General features: G+C 48.0%; 2 protein-coding genes across 8 annotated transcripts in view; both read left to right on the top strand.

The window, feature by feature from the left end:
* Nucleotides 1-207: 207 nt before the first annotated feature.
* The window catches only part of HOGA1 (4-hydroxy-2-oxoglutarate aldolase 1), a 24,461-nt gene continuing 5,959 nt past the window's right edge, over nucleotides 208-18,709 (top strand). For 2 of the 7 annotated variants that reach the window (XM_045507517.2, XM_010971103.3), the window contains exons 1-6: nucleotides 210-768; nucleotides 11,003-11,131; nucleotides 11,327-11,454; nucleotides 11,923-12,057; nucleotides 12,455-12,551; nucleotides 14,217-14,350. In XM_045507517.2, the coding sequence (XP_045363473.1) occupies nucleotides 558-768; nucleotides 11,003-11,131; nucleotides 11,327-11,454; nucleotides 11,923-12,057; nucleotides 12,455-12,551; nucleotides 14,217-14,350 (834 nt within the window). In that variant the 5' untranslated portion in view covers nucleotides 210-557. Of the gene's footprint in view, nucleotides 769-11,002; nucleotides 11,132-11,326; nucleotides 11,455-11,922; nucleotides 12,058-12,454; nucleotides 12,552-14,216; nucleotides 14,351-14,823; nucleotides 15,310-16,238; nucleotides 17,371-18,709 lie in introns of those variants that run through there. The other 5 variants (XM_010971100.3, XM_045507516.2, XM_010971102.3 and 2 more) reach the window with 5 other exon arrangements.
* Nucleotides 776-10,970, top strand: C11H10orf62 (chromosome 11 C10orf62 homolog). Its single transcript, XM_045507518.2, has one exon. It carries the CDS (start codon nucleotides 4,247-4,249, stop codon nucleotides 5,012-5,014), a length of 768 nt encoding a protein of 255 aa, XP_045363474.1. The 5' UTR covers nucleotides 776-4,246; the 3' UTR covers nucleotides 5,015-10,970.

Genomic DNA, 18,709 nt, shown 5'->3' with positions numbered 1-18,709 from the left:
TAGCGACAGCTATCCAGTGGGGCTGTGCGTGGCCAGCACAGGCCTGTCACGTGGCAACCTTGGCAGGAGGAACTTGGCAGGGGAGTGGGGCAGTTGGGCCGGCTGATCACAGGCAGAGTCTCACCCAGCCTGCAGCCCCTCCCACAGGGCAGGGCCGGCGCAGCCAATCAGCTCCGGCTCTGCCAACTTCCTAACTGCCAAGCGGAAGCCAGCTGGGCTCCTGGCTTTGGGGCTGGGAATCGTGGGAAGACGGCCCAGGCCCCACTGGAGACATTCTTTAGTGGCAGGACCCTAAGAACCAGCTCTCTATATGGCCAGAGGGACATGGGTTGTGGCATTTCTCCAGCTGCTCCCTGGGGGAGGGGGGACCTCCTTGGGGACTCTAGGCCCAGCCTCTGACCCTGGGAACACCCAGCCCAGGCCGGCCCCAGGGCCAACAAGTCAGGGGGCAGCAAATTTTTAACTAGGCACATTGATTATTAACAGGGTTAGGAAGGAGTCCAAACTCAGCATCCCTTGGGGACAGAGACCAGCTGGGCCTCAAGCCTCCTGAGGAGATGCTGGGCCCCAGAGTCTGGTCCTCTGTGAGGCAGGGGCTGAGCAGGGGCTTGTTTAGGACTGTAGGGGCCTGGGCCTCGGGGGAGGGGAAGAAAGTGGACATCGCAGGCATCTATCCCCCTGTGACTACCCCCTTCACTGCCACCGCAGAGGTAGACTATGAGAAACTGGAGGAGAATCTGCACAAACTGGGCACCTTTCCCTTTCGAGGTAAGTGGGTTCTATCCGCTGTGGGAGTCTGGGAGATGTGAATGACTCTGGTCTCCTCAGCCAGATACCAGAGGAGGGTACAAAGGCTCCATTGAGCTGCTCTGGGATAGCCAGGTACTGTGGAGTGGTCTTATTATGGGAGAGGAACAGGAGACAGGTGGGAAGTTAACTGCTGGCCTGGGATCTTGGACTGAATCTCTCCTGCTTCCGTTTTCCCAGCTGTAAACTGCTAAAATTTGTCTTAACCCAGCATTACTGTGGTGGTCAAACTAGATAATGGATGAAAGCCTTTGTCAACCAGGTATTCTGCACAGATGTGAGGGTAGCTGTGGTGTCACGTGGCAGCCCAGTCAGTGGGCTCATCTCCCTCAAAGCCTTGTTCACACACTCTCTTCTGGGCAAAGCCTCCCTTGGTCAAACTGATTCCTGTTCTGGACCCTCTGACCCATTTCCCCTTTACACATGGGCCTGCCCTCTCTGAGGTCAGGGACTAGATCATATTTGGGAGACCAACCTACAGCACAGCCACAGGCACAATAAATGAAGGTGAGAGAAGGGGCAGATTCCACTCATCCTGTCCTGCCCACCTGCATCCATCCCCTACCCTGACAGTTCCCCGAGTGCTCTCAAAAGGACTGGGGCTCCAAGTGATGCTGTCACTTGCCAAGGTCACTCAGCTAATAAATGGCTGAGGTAGGATTTGAACTCACGTCTGAGTGTGTAGCCCTGCTCGGTTTCTCTCCACCACACTGGCTGCTAGGTCACTAGACAAGATCATTCCTACAAATAGGGTCTGGTGGGCACCACCGTGGGAATGGAGTGGTTCCAACTGAGGTGGTGCAGTGGAGCAGTGAAGAACATGGACTCCTGATTCAAATCACAGCTCTGTCACTGACTTAGCTATGAGATAATCTCTCTAAACCTCAGTTACCCCATTGTGGGAGTAATAATAGCCACATCATAGGATGATTGGGAGGAAAATCTGAGAGAAGGAAGTGCAAGTGTGCTATAAATTTTGAAGAGTGATATAAATCAGAAGGTATGGGACTCCAATGACAATGATTATTGTATGACAGTATGATTGTCATTGTGGGCAGAGCTGCTCTGTGACAGCACCCGCTGGCCTGAGACCCCATTCGATTCTCAGTGCTGAGATGATGTGACCCTTCCCTAGGGGACAGTGTATGTCCTGTGGATGTCCACACTGAGCAGTGACACAAACCCTAAGCACATTTCTGCTGGGGCTCAGCTCACTGGAGCTTGAAGGTTTGGGCTGATGCCTGGTTCTCTTGAAGCAAAGTGAGAAGCTCCTTGAATCTCCAAAAGGAGAGAAGACTGTTCACCTCCCTGGTTCAAGGACACCCTAGTGCAGGGGGTGAGGACACTGGGCTTTACATCTGGTGTCTGCCCCTACCCCAGGCTCCTCTCTGGATCCTTCCTTCCCTCCCACCACCCACTCCTGCAGTGGGGACAGGGGTACCTGGGAGCACAGGCTGCGGTGGCTTCAGTAGGTCAGCCACTGGTCCGTCTCCCATACGACCTGTGAAGGCGCCGGCCCCCACCTCATATCTTACCCACACATACACAGTGGGCAGGGGTGCCATGGGGAAGAGCCCAGAGTCCAGAGTTAGAAGACCTGGGTAAGAGTCCTGGTTCTGCCAGTTACAGTGAACTTGGAAAAAAATCACTGAACCTCTCTAATCCGGTTTCCTCATTTCAGAATGGGAACTGGGCCAAAGCATTCATCACAGTCCTCCCAAGGAGCTCAAACCTGAGGCCCTGACACTGAGAACATCGAGCCATAGGGCCCCGTCACGGCTCCCAGGATGCAGCCAGAGTGCCCGGGAAGGGAGCAGTGAGCCACTTTAGCTTTAGAATCTGAGTCTCTCCCGCCCGATCCTCACCCCTTTTTGCAGCCCAACGCTCAGGGGCAGGGGAGGAAACATATCATGTCGCCAGGCCCTCCTGCAATTATTTAAAGGTCCTTCAAAGAGGAGGCTGAAACCTGCCCTTGATGAATCAGTGAATAGTTAAGAGATTCTTCTGGAAGGTATTGCCTGAAACCAGGTAGCTCTTTTTCTTTTTTATTTGTTTTTTTTAGCATAGTTAATTTATACTAATTATTTGAATAAAGAGTATTCTTTTAAACTAAAACTTATAACCAGAGACCAGAGGGAGGGGTTTTTGTAGAAGGGCCCTGAACTCACACCCACAAACAACCTCAAAGATGAACTTTGAATTGTTATTTCCAAATGAGGTTAATGGATGACCCCAGAGCTACTCCAGCAGGACCAGGGAGATGATATTTCCCATAAAGCTTTAAGCTTCTGTCTTACTTCCTTATTACATAGAATAGACCGTGGTTTCTTCCGATAAGATATAATATTTTTGTGTATTTTAAAGCCATTACTTTGTTAAATAAAATATTTTGTTTAAAATATCACAATTTTTATAACCCTATATTGGGATAAAAGATGTGTTATATGCCTCTGGGAGTGGCCCAGGCCTGTTTCTACCCAAAGAGGCCCTGGCTGTAACTTGGATTGAGGGTCAGACTCTCAGTTGTCTGTACCTACAGAGCTCCTGGCCAGCTGGCCCACCAGCTCACAACCTGAACTATGCCCATTTACAGGGGAGACAGGGCAGAGGACACAAATTCTGGGTTCACAGGTGCATCACTAAGGCAAGGGTAACAGCCCCGATCCTGGAATGGCCCCAGGGACCTGGGACTGGGTGAAGTCTCCTCTCCTGTGTATTTTGCCTTCTCAGTCCACTGCTTGCGTCCCCCAGTTGCGACTTCATGTTATTCCAGAATGAGCTCCTTCCTGGACCCCTTTGACTTCTGGACCCTGCTCTATAATGGGGCGGAGAGCTGCAAGTGGGGATGGAATGTGCTAGGCTGGCAGCCAGGGGAGGCCCTGCATGGAGGGAGACACTAGCCTCAGGTGGCTAGGGATGGATGCCAACCCAGCCAGTGGGGTCCTTCAGCCTCTGCCCACTGTGGGCCACCAGGAGGGACGGAGAGACACCAAAGACTGGAAGCTAAGGTGGCCTGAGTTTCAGAATAGGTCACAAGCAGAATGCAGAATTGGGGAAGCTGCCCTTCTACTGACCTTGGGGACAGCTGTCACGGTGGGAGACAGGTCCCAGGCCTCAGGCCAGGCTTGTCAGGCTAGACATAAGGGATGCTGTGGCCTCTCCCCACCCCACCCCCCAACCACCTTCCTCACAATGGGGTTCATTGCTGAGGTGGGAGGGGCATCCTAGGGAGGGTGCAGCAGGGGGCCTGCCTGCCAGACACCCTTGGGGAGCCTGTCCTTTCAAGCATGAACCATACCATCTGGGATCCCCTACTCCCAGTGTGCTCTTAGCTCTGCCTGCCCGGTGTGGGGTCCTGGAGACCTTCTTGGAGTTCATCCAGCAACCATCATGCAGGGTGGTGCTGGGGACTGCCCTCGTACTCGGAGGTGGAGGCCTCATGTTGTGGATGCAGAGGAAGAAGAGAAGGAAGACAGCTCCTGAGTCTGCAGAAGATGAGCAGGAGCCAGCAGAATGCCACAAGGTGAAAAACGAGAACTGGATCAAATCGCACTTTAGCCGTCTCTCCGAAGAGAAGCTGGCCGCCGGCAGCAACACCACAACAGCCGGCAGCCTCACAGGCAGCAACACGGCCACGTCCAGCAACACGGCTACGGCAAGCAGCAGTGCCGCCACTCCCCAGCCTGTCAGTGGCAATGGAGAGGCCAACACCACGATTCGCGTGGAGACCTTCGCCACCAGGCAAGGAGAAGAGGGCACAGCTCTTCACCGGGAGTCCTTCACCAGCAAGCAGAGGATGTCTGGAACCTCAGTGATCAAAGAGACCCACAAGGAGTCTGGAAAATCCTCGTCCACCGATGAGGCCACGTGGGCCGCTGTGGCTGCCTGTACCAAGGAGATTGACACCAAGGGGCAGCAGCTGGCTAACTCCATGTTGCAGCGGGCCACGGCTTGCCAGAACTCAGGCCACCTGGAGTCCAAGGACATCAACCAGGAGGAGCTGAAGGCCCTCGAGGAGGTGGAGATAAAGTTGAAAGGGAATTTCCTCAACCAGCGGGAAACCACCGTAGCTGGCTCCAACCACACACACACCTTCCATGGCCATTGTCACCATGGCCACCAGGGCTATCCAAGCCACCCGAGCCATCAGTGCCACAGCCTGCCCACCCGCAGCCATCAGACCTATCACCCCTTTAAAGCCACCTAACCATGGATGGAGATGCCCCTTCCCCCAGCAGGGCTGGCACACAATCTCCGGCTTGTTTTCTCTCTGGTGGGGCAACCTATGTGGCCCAGAGTAAGATGCTGCCACCCAAATCCCTTCTTCCTCAGGCCCCTCCGACTCTGAGTGGAGTCTACCACTGATGGCCGCTGATGGAGAAAGAGCTGGGAGGAACTGAAACAGCTGAGACAGACTCACAGGCCCCTGAAGACCCAATGAGAGAAGACAGACAAGGCAGATCCCAGGAGCCGCTGAGAGCACCATGTTGATGCCAAATGCCTGGAAATGAGCCAATAAAGCCTTGCATTCCCTCACTCTGAGTCTGGGGGCTCTGTAGCCAGCCCCAGGTCTGGGCAGGCCTGTGGGGAGAGGGTTCCTCCTCCCACAGTCCTCTCCGTGAGGGCTGATTCGAGACTCGGTTAATTGGCTGCCCAGGTCTCCAGCCCTGGACATGGGCTGTCTCCAGCGGGCTCAGTCCTTACAGACTTGCTATTGCCAGGGAGGGAAGAAGCAGCCGGGGGTTGGGAGGAGCAGGGAGAGATCGGCTTTCAGAAGCAAGGAAGTGAGCAGGGGTGGGATGTAGGCCCACTGTCCTCTTGGTGCCACCCCCCATCCTGTGTACTGCTTCTCAGATAGTGTGGACACATATCACGGCTCTCTCTCACTGCCCCGCCTGCTTCCTTAGGCCCACTGGGATCTGTGCTAGTGCCTCCCCACCACCTACCTTCCGAGCTAATGTGTGCAATACCCTCTCTTCTGGTTTATGTTACCGTTGCTGTTGCTAGGGCTGGGGCTGGGGCTGCAGTACTACTAAATAGTAGCATTAGTACTGCCCCCTGCTTTTTTTTTTTTTTTTTTTTTTTGAGTTTTTAGTATATGCCATGCTCTGTGTTGTGTTACAGCACAGCCCCGTGTGGAAGGTATTACGCTATCTCAATTTTGCAGATGAAACTCAGAGATGAAATTTGCCTGAGATGAAATAGTAAGTGATATTGCTGGGATCAGAGCCCCATTCCCCTAAGCCCTGCCCTGTGCTGCCCCCCAGGCCTATGCCCAGCATCCCCAGATGGGTCTACCTCTCTCATACTTATCCCTGTCCTCTTCCCACATGTCCTGACACTCTCTGCGCCCTCCTGCAAGCCTGGGACTCTCCCTGCCTCCTCTTCTGGGGTCCCAAGAAGCCACTTCTGGAGCAAGAGGTGGCCCCCAGTTAGGCAGTCAAAGGGGGGCAGCTGGATCCCCTCTGAAACTTGAGAGAAGTCAGTTATATGGTGCTGTCTAAACCCCAGTGTCTCCTTTACATAGAAATTTCCTACCTATTATGGATTTACCAGTGGTTTCCAAACTGTGGGCCTCAAACTCCAGGAAGAAGGTGCCCAGAATCATTGTAAAGGATGGGGGGAGGGTATAGCTCAAGTGGTAGATCACATGCTTAGCATGTATGATGTCCTGGGTTCAATCCCCAATACTCCATTTAAAAATAATAACATTAATTAAATAAATAAACCTAATTACCTCTCCCCCCTAAAAAATTAAAAATTAAGAATCATTGTAAAGGATGGATAAATCTATAAATATCCTAAATGTTGTCAATTGATTTTATGGAGCATAGTTTGGAGCATTTGAATATTTATGACATTACTAGTAAGTGACTTTATCTAAATGCTGATCCATATATGTGTGTATATTTAAAGTGCTTCATAATAAAAATCTTATTTGGAAAAAAAAGGGATCAATTATACTGGAAAATGTTGGAAGCTGTCATATTAGACAAAAAGCAAGAGCAGTGAGGTTTGGCTTCTGAAATTAAGATTTAAAACGCGTAAAATGCTTGCATTTATCTGGAAAACCTTGAATCCCTTATTAAAAACATATGACATAAAATTTCACATTATGACTTTGGAATCTTTTAAAAAGTTTCAAACTGGCAAGATTCAAATAAAGTCTGTAGTTAGTATTGTGCCAATGTTAATTTTCTGGTTCTGATCATTGTGCTATAGTTAGGTAAGATGCTGAGAAATGGATATATGGAAATCCCCTGTAGCATTTTTGCAACTTTCCTGTAAATTTAAAAGTATTTCAAAATTTAAAGTCAAAAATGTTTTCAGACGATTTAGTTATCAGTGCATGTCAAAGTTTTATTACAACTATGTGTATGAAAAGAGCTTCTAAACAGCCAACTCAGGTATACACACTTCGTAAGGATATCTTTATAAGAGAAAGGCTAAATCATTGTTAGACTAGTTACAAAGAAGAGTTAACAGCCAGTAGACTTTTGTCTGAGAGTCCACTGGGAGGGTGGCTGGTTTCCCAGGCTTAATTTCATTAAAGCTCATTAGGAAATGGTTGAAGCATTTCATCAAGAATGCTCACTTCTTCCTAGTGGGAGTTTATGAATTACATCATACAAGAAAGTTCCCAAAATTTTGACAACAAATTGTCAACACACACCTCAACAGGCAGTGTGCTAGGTGTCACGGAGGCTAAAATGAGGGGGACACCATCCCCAACCTTGAAGCTTCTAGACAATGTATGACAAGTGGTGGAACAAAACACGGTGGAGCGCAGGGGGAGGGGCCTGAGGAGAGGCTTTGCAGCATTTGATGGGCTGCAACTAGGGAGGTGTTGTGGGCAGAGGGAATAGCAGGAGGAAAGGGGTAGAGGCAGGAAGGTGGCAGTGTGTCTAGGGGACCTTGACAGTCTGGCTGAAGGGGAACATTTAGAGATAGGCAAAAGGGAAGAGGAAAAGCCCCAAAACTGACTCCAAAGCCTTGAGCCAAGGAGGACTTAGGAGACCGTCCAGCCTAATTTCCTCATTTCATAACAGAAGTCATTTTGAGAAATTATGCCTAGTCCTATAGGTGGCAACTAGGGACACTGAAGGGTTCTGAGGAACTCTGTGCATTTTTGAGTAGGCAGCAGGGAAGGACAAGGAACAGGTAATGGAATTTCAGAAGAGAGGTGTCCAATGAAGGCTTAATCCCAGGAAGACTTCTCAGAGGAGGTGGCAATGATGATGGGCCAAGGGGCATAACAGTGACTGGAGATGCTCCTTACGTAAAAGAGACTGTGATTCCTTTTGGCCACAGTAAGTCATCCTGTTGCTTGTGCATCCCCTGCCCAAACACCTGCCCCCACTACCAGGCCACTCTGGCTCCCCAGAGCAGCCAGAATCACCATGGGGGCAAAGGAGAGAAACTTCCAAAATGAGCCTCTTTCTTCTTACAGCTGGAGGGGACCTGAGAGGTTCTTGAGTGCAGCCTGCCCTCCCACACCAGCCATCCTCCCCCTCCTCAAATCGAAAGCTGCCACCCTCCTTATTTAAGGCTTGAGCACTTCCTCCAGACTCCATAATGACTGCAGAGAACACTTACTGAGTTCCAGGCTCTAGTCTAAGCACTTTACAAATAGTATCTCATTTAAACTTCACAACAAGTCTTTAAGAAGGGCACTAATATCACCCCCATTTTTCAGTTGAGGAAGCTGAGGTTTGGTTAAACCACTTGCCCAAGAGCTCATAGCTGGTGAGGGGCCACCCTGGGAGTTAAACCCGAGCTCCTCTGACTTCAAAGTCCATGCCTCCCATCTCCCTGCTGCCCCACCAGTCACTTTCCTCACTCCAGACCCATCCCATATTTGGCCTTTTCCTCTCCTCCAGCCCCATCTCTACACCAGGGGCGGCACATTGGGCCTGAAATGGGACATCTAGTCAAGGAGAAGGAGGGCGCTCTTGGCAGTATGAGTTCACAGACTTCAAAGTGCTTTCTTTCTCCTGCCTTTTCTCATTTCAGCCTTAAAGGCAGCTCTATAAGGTGGGATTGAAGTGATTTTATTGTCATCCCATAGAAAAGGAAATGGGTTCTTAGAGATGCAATGTGACTTGCCCAATAGCCAGAGGGGACTTGAGTCCAGCACTTGCCTGACTCTGTCACATTCCTCTTCCCCAGCCTGGCATTTCTTCCTTCTTGGGAGTCAGGCCTGGGTAGATGATCCCTTAAATGAAATGAGAAAAGGCCACTAGATGTCTTGAGCACAGGTCCCTGATTCACCCCCAGAGCCCAAACCCAGCTGTCCCGCTGTTTAGGCCAAGTCCACCCTTGGGGACTGGAGGCTTCTGGAACTGACCACCAGAATGAAAGGGGACTTGGGAGTGAGTGGCTGTGGCTGGGACAGGTCTGAAGCAAGAACCCGCCCCACCCTGCTTCGAGGAGGCTGGCAGGCAGTGGGGCAGAGGGCAGTAGCAAAAGCTTGACCTCTAAATCCTTAGCCAAAGGGTGCTGGTCCGGTCGTGGCTGGACTGGAACCCTCTCTGGGGCTGGCAACTCTGCGAATGGGGTGACCCACTGGGAAAACACTGGTGCCTTATGTAGCGAGACAGGAGGCTGCTACCATGGGCTCCTAGCCTGACGAGGAGGACTTGACCCTGAGGAGGCAATCCAACAGAAGCCAAAAGCTATTTGCCTCAAGATGTTTCCAGCAATGTTACCAAGGCAAAAAAACTGGGGGAGGGGCGATGCCAAGTATCCATTGAGCTCTTCTGACAACCCACTCAGTGGCCTCTAACGATGTAGTGACCAGCATGGATAGAGGGTTGTGGTATAAAGTTGATTCTCCATCACACTGTGTCCCCTTGAGGATGACTCACAGGAACAATCTCTCTTGGTCCTAGTGCCAGGAAACTCTGTGTTTCTCCAGGGCAGCTGCCTTGCTTTGTCTTGATTTCTACATATCTGTCAGATGATCACATTTCCCTTTTAGCTTTGACTATCAGGAAGCTCCAAGTCAAATTTCTGGCCCATCTGTCACAACTGTATGGTAGGGATTTTGAATACTAATATTGGCCCCAGCTTTCTTTCCTTTTCTTTCTCCCAATCCGTCTTTTATTTATTAATAATCTTCGTGTATTATATGCTGTATTTAAGAAAAAATTGGAATGGAATGGAGAGGAGGAAGAAGAGGAAAGAGAAAGTTAAATGAAAAAAGCTGAGAGGAAAATGGTTTAACTTTCCCTTCAGATTCCACTGAAAAGAATCAATTCTGCTGGTCTCTCATTAATATAAAAGGGCTGACACTTTTGACTGATGATGTTAGAAACCTCTCAAAAGATGGATAAAACATAAAAATACAAAATAAAATAATGAAATGTCAGTTTTCGCCCAGAAAATTGGCAAAAAATTAGTTTGGACAATACCCAGTATTGGCGTGGATAAACAGTAACAGTCTCTTTTATATGCTAAGAGGGGTATGAACGGGCTAATTAAAAGTTTGGCACATGAAGATGCGTGTGCATTTGGCTCAGCAATTACACACCTATATATCTAAACTTCAGAGAAACTCTTGTTTCAGCGTTGTTTGTAATAGCAAAAATAGGAAATATTCTAAATGTCCTAAAAGGGAGAATGAAAAGTCAACTGTGGTCTAACTTCACAAGAGAATATTACACAGCAGTGAAAAAGAATGAATCAGAGCTACCTGTACTGCTATGGACAAAGCTCAAAACACAATGTTAAGCAAAAACAATAAACTGCAGAAGGTTATGCAAGTGTGTTTCCACTTCTATAAAGTTTTAAACGGCAAAAGCCATGTTATATCTTGTTTATAGGTCCAGATTATGTTTTAAGGGTATAAAGACATGAATGGGAACACTAAACACTGGAGAGAGGCCAGAGATGAAGAAGAGGGAGGTGAGCTAGGGAGGGTTGTCATGGGTGCTGGGTACACTGGTGTGGATTGTATTATTGTCTATTCTTTTTGGTATGGCTAAAACATCTCATTAAAACAAAGAAAAATGGTGAACACTGTCCCTGCAACTGGGTAAAACATTCTGCCTGCTTCAGGACAAAGATGGGAAGGACATGTGTGGAAGACTGTAGTGCTGGGGAGGTCGGAACCTGGGTGGGTGTAAGTCCAAGGTCCGGTTTTTCATAAGAGGATGGGAAGGTGCCATTGGCTGTGATGGCGTTTCTCTTGCAGGCTTCGTGGTCCAGGGCTCCAACGGCGAGTTCCCCTTCCTGACCAGCAGTGAGCGCCTGGAGGTGGTGAGCCGTGTGCGCCAAGCCATGCCCAAGGACAAGCTCCTGCTAGCTGGCTCCGGCTGCGAGTGTGAGGCCATAATGCCCAGGGCCCTGGCGGTGGCTGGGTTTGGGGATGGCAGGATCCTTGACCCTGGGGTTCAGTCTAGTACTTGTTCTGCCTCTTCTTCACCCCTTGCTTGCCCCAGGGTCATAGGCTAGCCCTTCTTCCTCCCGCCCTCAGCCTCCAAGCCCCTCAGGGAAGACTCCCTCTTTCCTCCCACAGCCACTCAAGCCACGGTGGAGATGACGGTGAGCATGGCCCAGGTCGGGGCTGACGCTGCCATGGTGGTGACCCCTTGCTACTATCATGGCCGCATGAGCAGTGCTGCCCTCATTCATCACTACACCAAGGTGGGCGTGAGGGGTGGGCATGAGTTGGGGGCCTGGGGCTAAAGGAAGGCTGAGTGAGGCAGAGACTCTGCCCAGGGAGGGGAGATGAGAGGAGCTGGGAGTGGAGTGGTGAGCCTACTTCCCGTGAATGGCAGCTTTGGGAAAGGGGAGAGATGCTACCATGTACCAGCTGTGTGACAGTGGGTGACTGACCTAACCATGATGTGTCACTGTCTCCTCCCTTCTCAAATGAGAGGAATACTGGAATCTTCCTCCTGGGGTGGTTGTGAGGACTAACATAAAGAACAAAACACAAAATACTGAATAATCCTCAGTACTACCCAGGATTAGTGCTTGCAATCAGGGTGCATGGCACGGTGACTTCTAGTCCAGGAGGTGGGCCTGTCCAGGTAGCCCTGCAGAGACCCAGGCCCGAATTGCCTCAGGTCTGAGGCAGCTGCCTTCTCCTGTCTTCTCTGCACCCGTCAGGTTGCTGACCTGTCTCCAATTCCTGTGGTGCTGTACAGTGTCCCAGCCAACACAGGGCTGGACCTGCCTGTGGACGCGGTGGTCACGCTTTCCCAGCACCCGAATATCGTGGGCATCAAGGACAGCGGTGGTGATGTGAGTGGCAGTGACTCTCAGCCAAGGCACCCGCCTTTTCTCTTTTTTTAAAAAATTTTTTGGGGGGGTAGGTAATTAGGCTTTCTATTTATTTATTTAAATGGAGGTACTGGGGACCCAGGACCTCATGCATGCTAACGTGCACTCTACCGCTTGAGCCATCCCCCCATCCCCTCCTCTTCTCTTTTGCCACCAACTTCAGGGCAGCTCTGGGACCCACTTCAGTCCTGGGCCTTTGTGTGGGTTCCCTCTGTCGTGTGGGCTCTCTGGGATTAGTCTGAACTTTGGGGCATCTCTCTGGGACCTGGGCTTTTGTTCTCCCACACTAACCCAGCCCCCATCCAGGCTGGCAGTGGAGCCTGTGGGCCTAACTCTCACACCAGCTTTGCTGTTACAGGTGACCAGGATCGGGCTGATTGTTCACAAGACCAGGAGGCAGGACTTCCAGGTGTTGGCTGGATCGGCTGGCTTCCTGCTGGCCAGCTATGCCGTGGGTAGGCATCTCGCAGCTCTCAAACTGTGATGAGTGATCAAGATATACCTAGGCAGCTGGAATCTGCTGGGATAGACTGTGAAGGCCAGGGCTGGGTCTACAGAGGGCCTTCGCCAGCCTGCCTGCTGGGAACCCTCGAGAGGTCCGGCACACTACTTGCTTTTCTGAATAGCCGGTGCTTTTGAGTGACCTTGTTAGGTGAAGGAGGCTGGCTGAGTGCAATCCCTGCCCTGTAGAGGGGATGCCTGCAGCTTGCTCTAAGTCCTAAGCTCCCTGCTTAGCTGACAAATTTAGCTCCTCTAATCTCACCTTGTAGATCATTCTTTGAGGCCTTGGGGTCCTTCCCACTAGACCGGGAATGCATTCTCTCTACCTGGGCCCAGGCCAGAATGAATCGTCAGGCCTGCAGGGTTGGCCCGGTGATCTTCAGTTGCCTGATCCGATTCTGTTCTGGTCCAGGATCCTAGGAATGTCACCATTAGATCAACAGGTCTTGTCTGCTTGGGTCAAGGTCCTTGGATTCAGATTGGATCTGAGCCATGGAGGGGAAGGGAGGGAAGCATCTGCTCCTTTCAGCTGAAGCCCCAGTGAATGTAGATTTGAGTTACTTTTCCAGTGATGTAGGGGGCAATGCTGATTCCTATTTTCTCTGGTCTCTGCAGACTTTGGCTTGTAGTATAGGTCCTGCATATCTCCCTTCTGCCATGTCACAGTCTGTAAAGTACAGGGGAATTAGAGAGGACCCATTTATGCTTCATTCCTGAGACTGCGGTAGGTGGAAAGAGCACGGGCTCTGGAGGCCAGGGATCGGAGCTGGAATCTGAGCTCTGCCAGATTCACTGCGCACCACTGGCAAGGTGCCTGCCCTCTCCGGGCCGGGGTAGGCGTTGTGAGGATTAGAGAGCACTGGCCCTGCGTCTGCCATAGTGCTTGGCAGATAGTAGGTTTCCAATAAATGACAGCTATATTAATAAGCTTGTTCCAAATTGCCTACTCTTTCTCCAGTCTTGAGGCCACTCTGCTTAGAATCACTCCTAACTAGCCTTGGAATCACACTCACAGGCTGGCAGAAGTGGCAGGATCTTCCGAGATCACAGCCAGCCCATTTTCATTGCCCAGACGAGAACAAAGAGGACCAGAGAGGGTCGATGGCTTGTCCAAGTTCATGCAGCCAATGGGAGGAAATGCCCAGTCTCCTGACCGGGTCTGGAGCTCTTTCCCTCCTCCACCCCCACCGCCACTGCTGTCCCAGGCTGAATTCACTTGGGGGAATAAAATTTCAGTTGAGCAAATCTTCCCATCCACTCCACCCGCTTCCAGGACTGATGAGTCAGGGGGTTATTGCAGGAGCGTGGAGGTGTCAACTGGCTGGTAGGACTCTACCCCCGGGCACAGGGGTTGCAAGGAAGGAACTGTCCTTGAGTTAGCCTTCAGGCTCTGCTCACTGCCCCTCAGCCTGTGAGACTGTACCTTGAATAGGCTGGAAGTCTTCTCTCTGGAAACCTATACTCTGTGAACTCACAGAGCATGTCTTTAACATGGCTGACCAGGGGCGTAGGAATCCAGAGCTTGTCTGCCCAGAACAAAGAGGTGCTGGGGACCAGGGTTTGGAATTCTCTGCGAGAAGAGGCTCTGGCTGATGTTCTGCATCTCACTTCTGGGGCAGGAGCTGTGGGGGGCGTGTGCGCCCTGGCCAACGTCCTGGGGGCTCAGGTGTGCCAGCTGGAGCGGCTCTGCCTCACAGGGCAATGGGAAGATGCCCAGAAGCTGCAGCATCGCCTCATTGAGCCAAACACTGCGGTGAGCTCCCAGCCAATGGCCCCAAAGTGGGAGTGGCCTGTGTCCTCATTGGAGCAGGAGCCAAGGCTGGCACAGGGGTCCCCACTCTTCCCTTTCAGAAAGTTCTTTTAGAGAACATCCCAGCGTGGGAACTCTTTGTGCCTCCCCAGAAAAATCTTGACTTCAGACAAAGTTGAGCCCCATTGGTTTTCAAACTTAAGTGTGCATTAGAATTCATTTAGGGAGCTGGTTAAAATTCTACCCCTTTAGGCCCAGGAATATGCATTGAGACAGGTATCCTGGGTGATTGTGACATAAGGTATCCTGGAATCTTACTTAGAGATGCACTGTGTAGAGAGAGGGAACCATGGGCTTTTACATCAGCTTTATAAAGGGCCAGATCCTGAAAAACAGAATGGTTGAGAGTAAGAAAGGAATTGGAAAGCCAGAGGTATTCAGAGCCCAATTTTCCCTTCAAATAATCTATCCTGCAGTCAGACCACGTACCCCAACTCTGTGTTGGGCAAGTCAAGGAGAAGAGGCAAGATGGAATGCTTGTCAAGTGCCAGGCGGTGCTGGGCAGAGCCATCCTGCAGTCTGAGGCAAAGAGAAAAATGTGTGTCCCTATAGACATGTTTTTATGTATATTTCAAATTAAACTTTTTATTTTGAGATAAGTGTAGATTTACATGAAATTGGAAGAAACAATACAGGGAGACCCCATGTACCCTGATTCCCCCAACGGCAGCACTTTATGAAATTAAGAGCACAAAGTCACAACCAGGATTTTGACATTGGTACAGTCAAGATCGAGAATATTTCCATCACCATAGGGATCCCTCATGTTACCCTTTCAGAGAGACACCTCTTCACCTCCTGCCCATTGCCTCCTTAACCCCTGGCAACCACAAATATGTTTGCCATTTGTACAATTTTATCAGTTCAAGACTGTTATATAAATGGAATCATATAGTCTATAACCTTTTGAGATTGGCTTTCACTCTGCATAATTTTCTGGAGATTCATGCAAGCACATGTAGCAATAGTCTGCTCCTTTTTATTGCTGAGTAGTAGTTCACAGTGTGGCCATAAACAGCTTGTTTACCCATTCACCTGTTGAGGGATAGTTGGTTGTTTCCAGTTTTTGGCTATTAGCTGCTATGAACATTCATGAATAGGTTTTTGTATGACCACAAGTTTTCATGTTTTTCAGATGAATACACAGTTGGTGGGTTGTAGGATTATTGCATGTTCAGTGTTTTAAGAAACTGACAAACTGTTTTCCAGAGTGGGCTTTTACATTTACATTTACATCAGTGTAAATGTACCAGTGACCCAGTTTCTCTGCATCCTCACCAGCACTTGGTGTTGTGACTATTTTTTATTTTGGCCATTCTGATAGGCATGTTGTGATATCTCCTTGTGGTTTTAATTTACATTTTTCTGATGGCTAATGCTATTGAACATCTTATCATGTATTTATTTGCCCTCTGTACATCCTTTTAGATGAAATGTCTCTTTATGTCTCTTACGCATTTCCTAATTGGATTGGTTTTTACTGTTGAGTTTTGGAAGTTCATTGAATCTTCTAGATACTCGTCCTTTATCAGATACGTGCTTTGCAAATATTTTCTCCCAGTCCATAGCTTGTCTTGTCATGCTATTAATAGATCTTTTGCAGAGCAAAAGTTTTAAATTTTGATGAGGTTCAGTTTATCAATATTTTCTTTTATGTTTCTGCTTTTGATACAAGTCTGAGGGCTCTTGGCCTAATGCTAGATTGTGACGTTTTTCTAGTTTTTTGCTAGAAGTTTTATATTTTACAAGTCTGTGACCCATTTTGAGTTAATTTTTGTAAAACGTGTGAGACTTAGATCGAGGTTCTTTTTTTTTTTCTTTTGGCTTATAGATATCCACTTGCTCCAGCACCATTTGTTGAAAAGATGATCTTTCCTTTATTGAATTACTTTTGCACCTTTGTCAAAAGTCAGTTGGATGTATTTGTGTGGGTCTATTTCTGGATTCTCTGTTCTCCCCATTGATCTATCTCTCTGCAAACCACACAGACTTGATCACGGCAGGTGTGTAATAAATTTTAAAATCAAGTAGACTGATTCCTCCCACTTTGTTCTTTTTTTTTTTCCCCAAAACTCTTTTAACTAGGCCAATTCCTTTGTCTTTCCATGTAACTTTTAGAATAATACTGTCTATATCTACAAATACTCTTTCTGGGATTTTGACAGGAATGAAACCTGCATGCCAATCTGGGCACATTTGACATTTTTACTATTTGTCTTTAAATCCTTGAATATGGCATATCTCCATTTATACAGATCTTCTTTGATATTTTTCATCAGCATTTTGTAGTTTTTGGCAAACAAGTTCTGTACGAGTTTTGAGAGATTTACACCTAAGTGGCTCATATTTTTTGAGTGATTATAAATGGTATTTTATTTTTAATTTCGCTATTCGTGTGTTCATTGCTAGTAGGTATAGAGGCACAACTAAGTTTTTCTTGTTTATCTTGTATGACTTCGTTGAACTCACTTATTAGTTCTGGGAGTTTCTTTTTCTAGATTCCTTGGGATTTTCTACACAATCATATCATCTATAAATAGGGAGAACTTTATTTCTTCCTTTCTGCTCTGTATGCCTTGTATTTCCTTTCTTGCCTTATTGCACTGGCTAGAATTTCCTGCACTATGTTGAATAAGAGTTGGTGAGAGAGGACATCCTTGCCTTGTTTCTGATCTTAAGGAAAAGCATCCCCCTCTTCACCACTAAGTACAGTGCTAGCTGTAGTTTTCTATAGATGCTCTTTATCAAATTGAGAACGTTCCCCCTCTATTCTAGTTTTCAGAGAGTTTTTTAAAATCATGAATGAATATTGAATTTTTGTCATATTTTTTCTGCATTGACTGATACGAACATGTGATTTCTTTTTTCTCTTCAGCCTGTTAATATGGTGGGTTACATGAATAATTTTTGAATATTGAACCAGACTTGTATCCCTGGAATAAACCCTACTTATACATGCTGAATTTCATTTGCCAATATTTTGTTATGGGTTTTTCTATCTATATTCATGAGAGATGTTGGTATGTAGTCTCTCTTCTTTCCTTCCTTCCTGCGTTCCTTCCTTCCTTCCTGTTTTTCCTGTCTTTGATTTTGGTATCAGGGTAAAAATAGCTTCATTAATTGATTGGGAAATGTTCCCTCCTCTTCTGTATTCTTAAAGAGACTGTGAGAATTGGTGTTAAGTCTTCTTCAAACATTTAAAAAATTCTCCAGTGAAACCATCTGGGGCTGGAGATTTCTTTTTTGGGAGTTTAAAAAAAAATAATAGCTCTGCACTAGGCCTCCTCTGATACCTCCTGGTTGGAAGGGGTAGGAGTGCCTCCTTAATGACCTCCACTGACATCTGGAGTGTGTCTGGCAGGGATGGCCTCCTTAAGTGTGGGCAGTGGTCAAAGTCCTGACTCTCCCAGGCCTCTTCTGAGACCATCCCTCATGGATAGGGAGGGACACTCTTTACCTCTGAGTGTGGGGTAGAAGTTCTGGCTCCAAATTCAGCCTTTGCTGGCCTGGGTCGGGGTTGGGCCACAGTTTTTTCCTGTGGGGTTTAGCTAAAGTAGAGCAATTATAATCTAGAAGTTCTCCATCTTGCTCAGCTGTCCCCTTCCTGGTCCTGGGCCGGAGAGAACAGGCTTTTATGGGGATTTTATTGTGTGTGCTTGTTGGGTCCAGAGGTCCTAGCTGGTCTTTATTCTCTTTGCCTTTCAGACTCTTTTATCTGTTTTTATATAATGTCCCGGGTCTTTTAGTTCTACTTATTGGAAAAGTACACCTATTTCATCTTCTGGAAGTACAAGCTCTAAAGTTTTCTAAATGGTGAGTTCCTCACCTTGAAGAACATTAAGGTAGTTGAAAATTTTTTTTTTAAAATTTTAAAGTAGATATATTAAAACTCACAGCATTTTTTTTGGTTGAAAATATTTTATCTATACCAAAAACATAATTTATAAGAATTTTATTTCCCTAGCTTGAATGGAAGCAAACTCATCAAAATAATTTTTTTCCTAAATCTATTTCTAGGAAAAAAATTAACCATTACAAAACAGGCAAAACCCATAAATAGCGGCACACATGTTTAGTTTACCTAAGGCTACAGTAGGGCAGGGCACGGCTCTGCTGGATCCTGTCTTTATTTAAAACTTTGACACTTTGTTCTTCGTGGATTTTTTTGCACTGGTTTTTATTTTTTTTTAAATATTGCATTCAATATTTGCCTCAATGACAGAGTTTTTTGGCGTCTCCTCAAGTTTTGCCTGTGAGGTGGCTGTCCCAGAGCTAGGCAGTGTTTTGTTCAGGTAAAGAGGT

Source organism: Camelus bactrianus, chromosome 11 (genome assembly GCF_048773025.1).
Source record: "Camelus bactrianus isolate YW-2024 breed Bactrian camel chromosome 11, ASM4877302v1, whole genome shotgun sequence".
Taxonomy (NCBI): Eukaryota; Metazoa; Chordata; class Mammalia; order Artiodactyla; family Camelidae; genus Camelus; species Camelus bactrianus.
The sequence above is the reverse complement of the archived record's forward strand: the minus strand, read 5'-3'. Positions and strand labels throughout refer to the sequence as shown.

Bases quoted from the DNA above. Each gene is read 5' to 3' on its own strand.
- C11H10orf62 (XM_045507518.2), top strand. From the start codon at position 4,247: ATGTTGTGGATGCAGAGGAAGAAGAGAAGGAAGACAGCTCCTGAGTCT.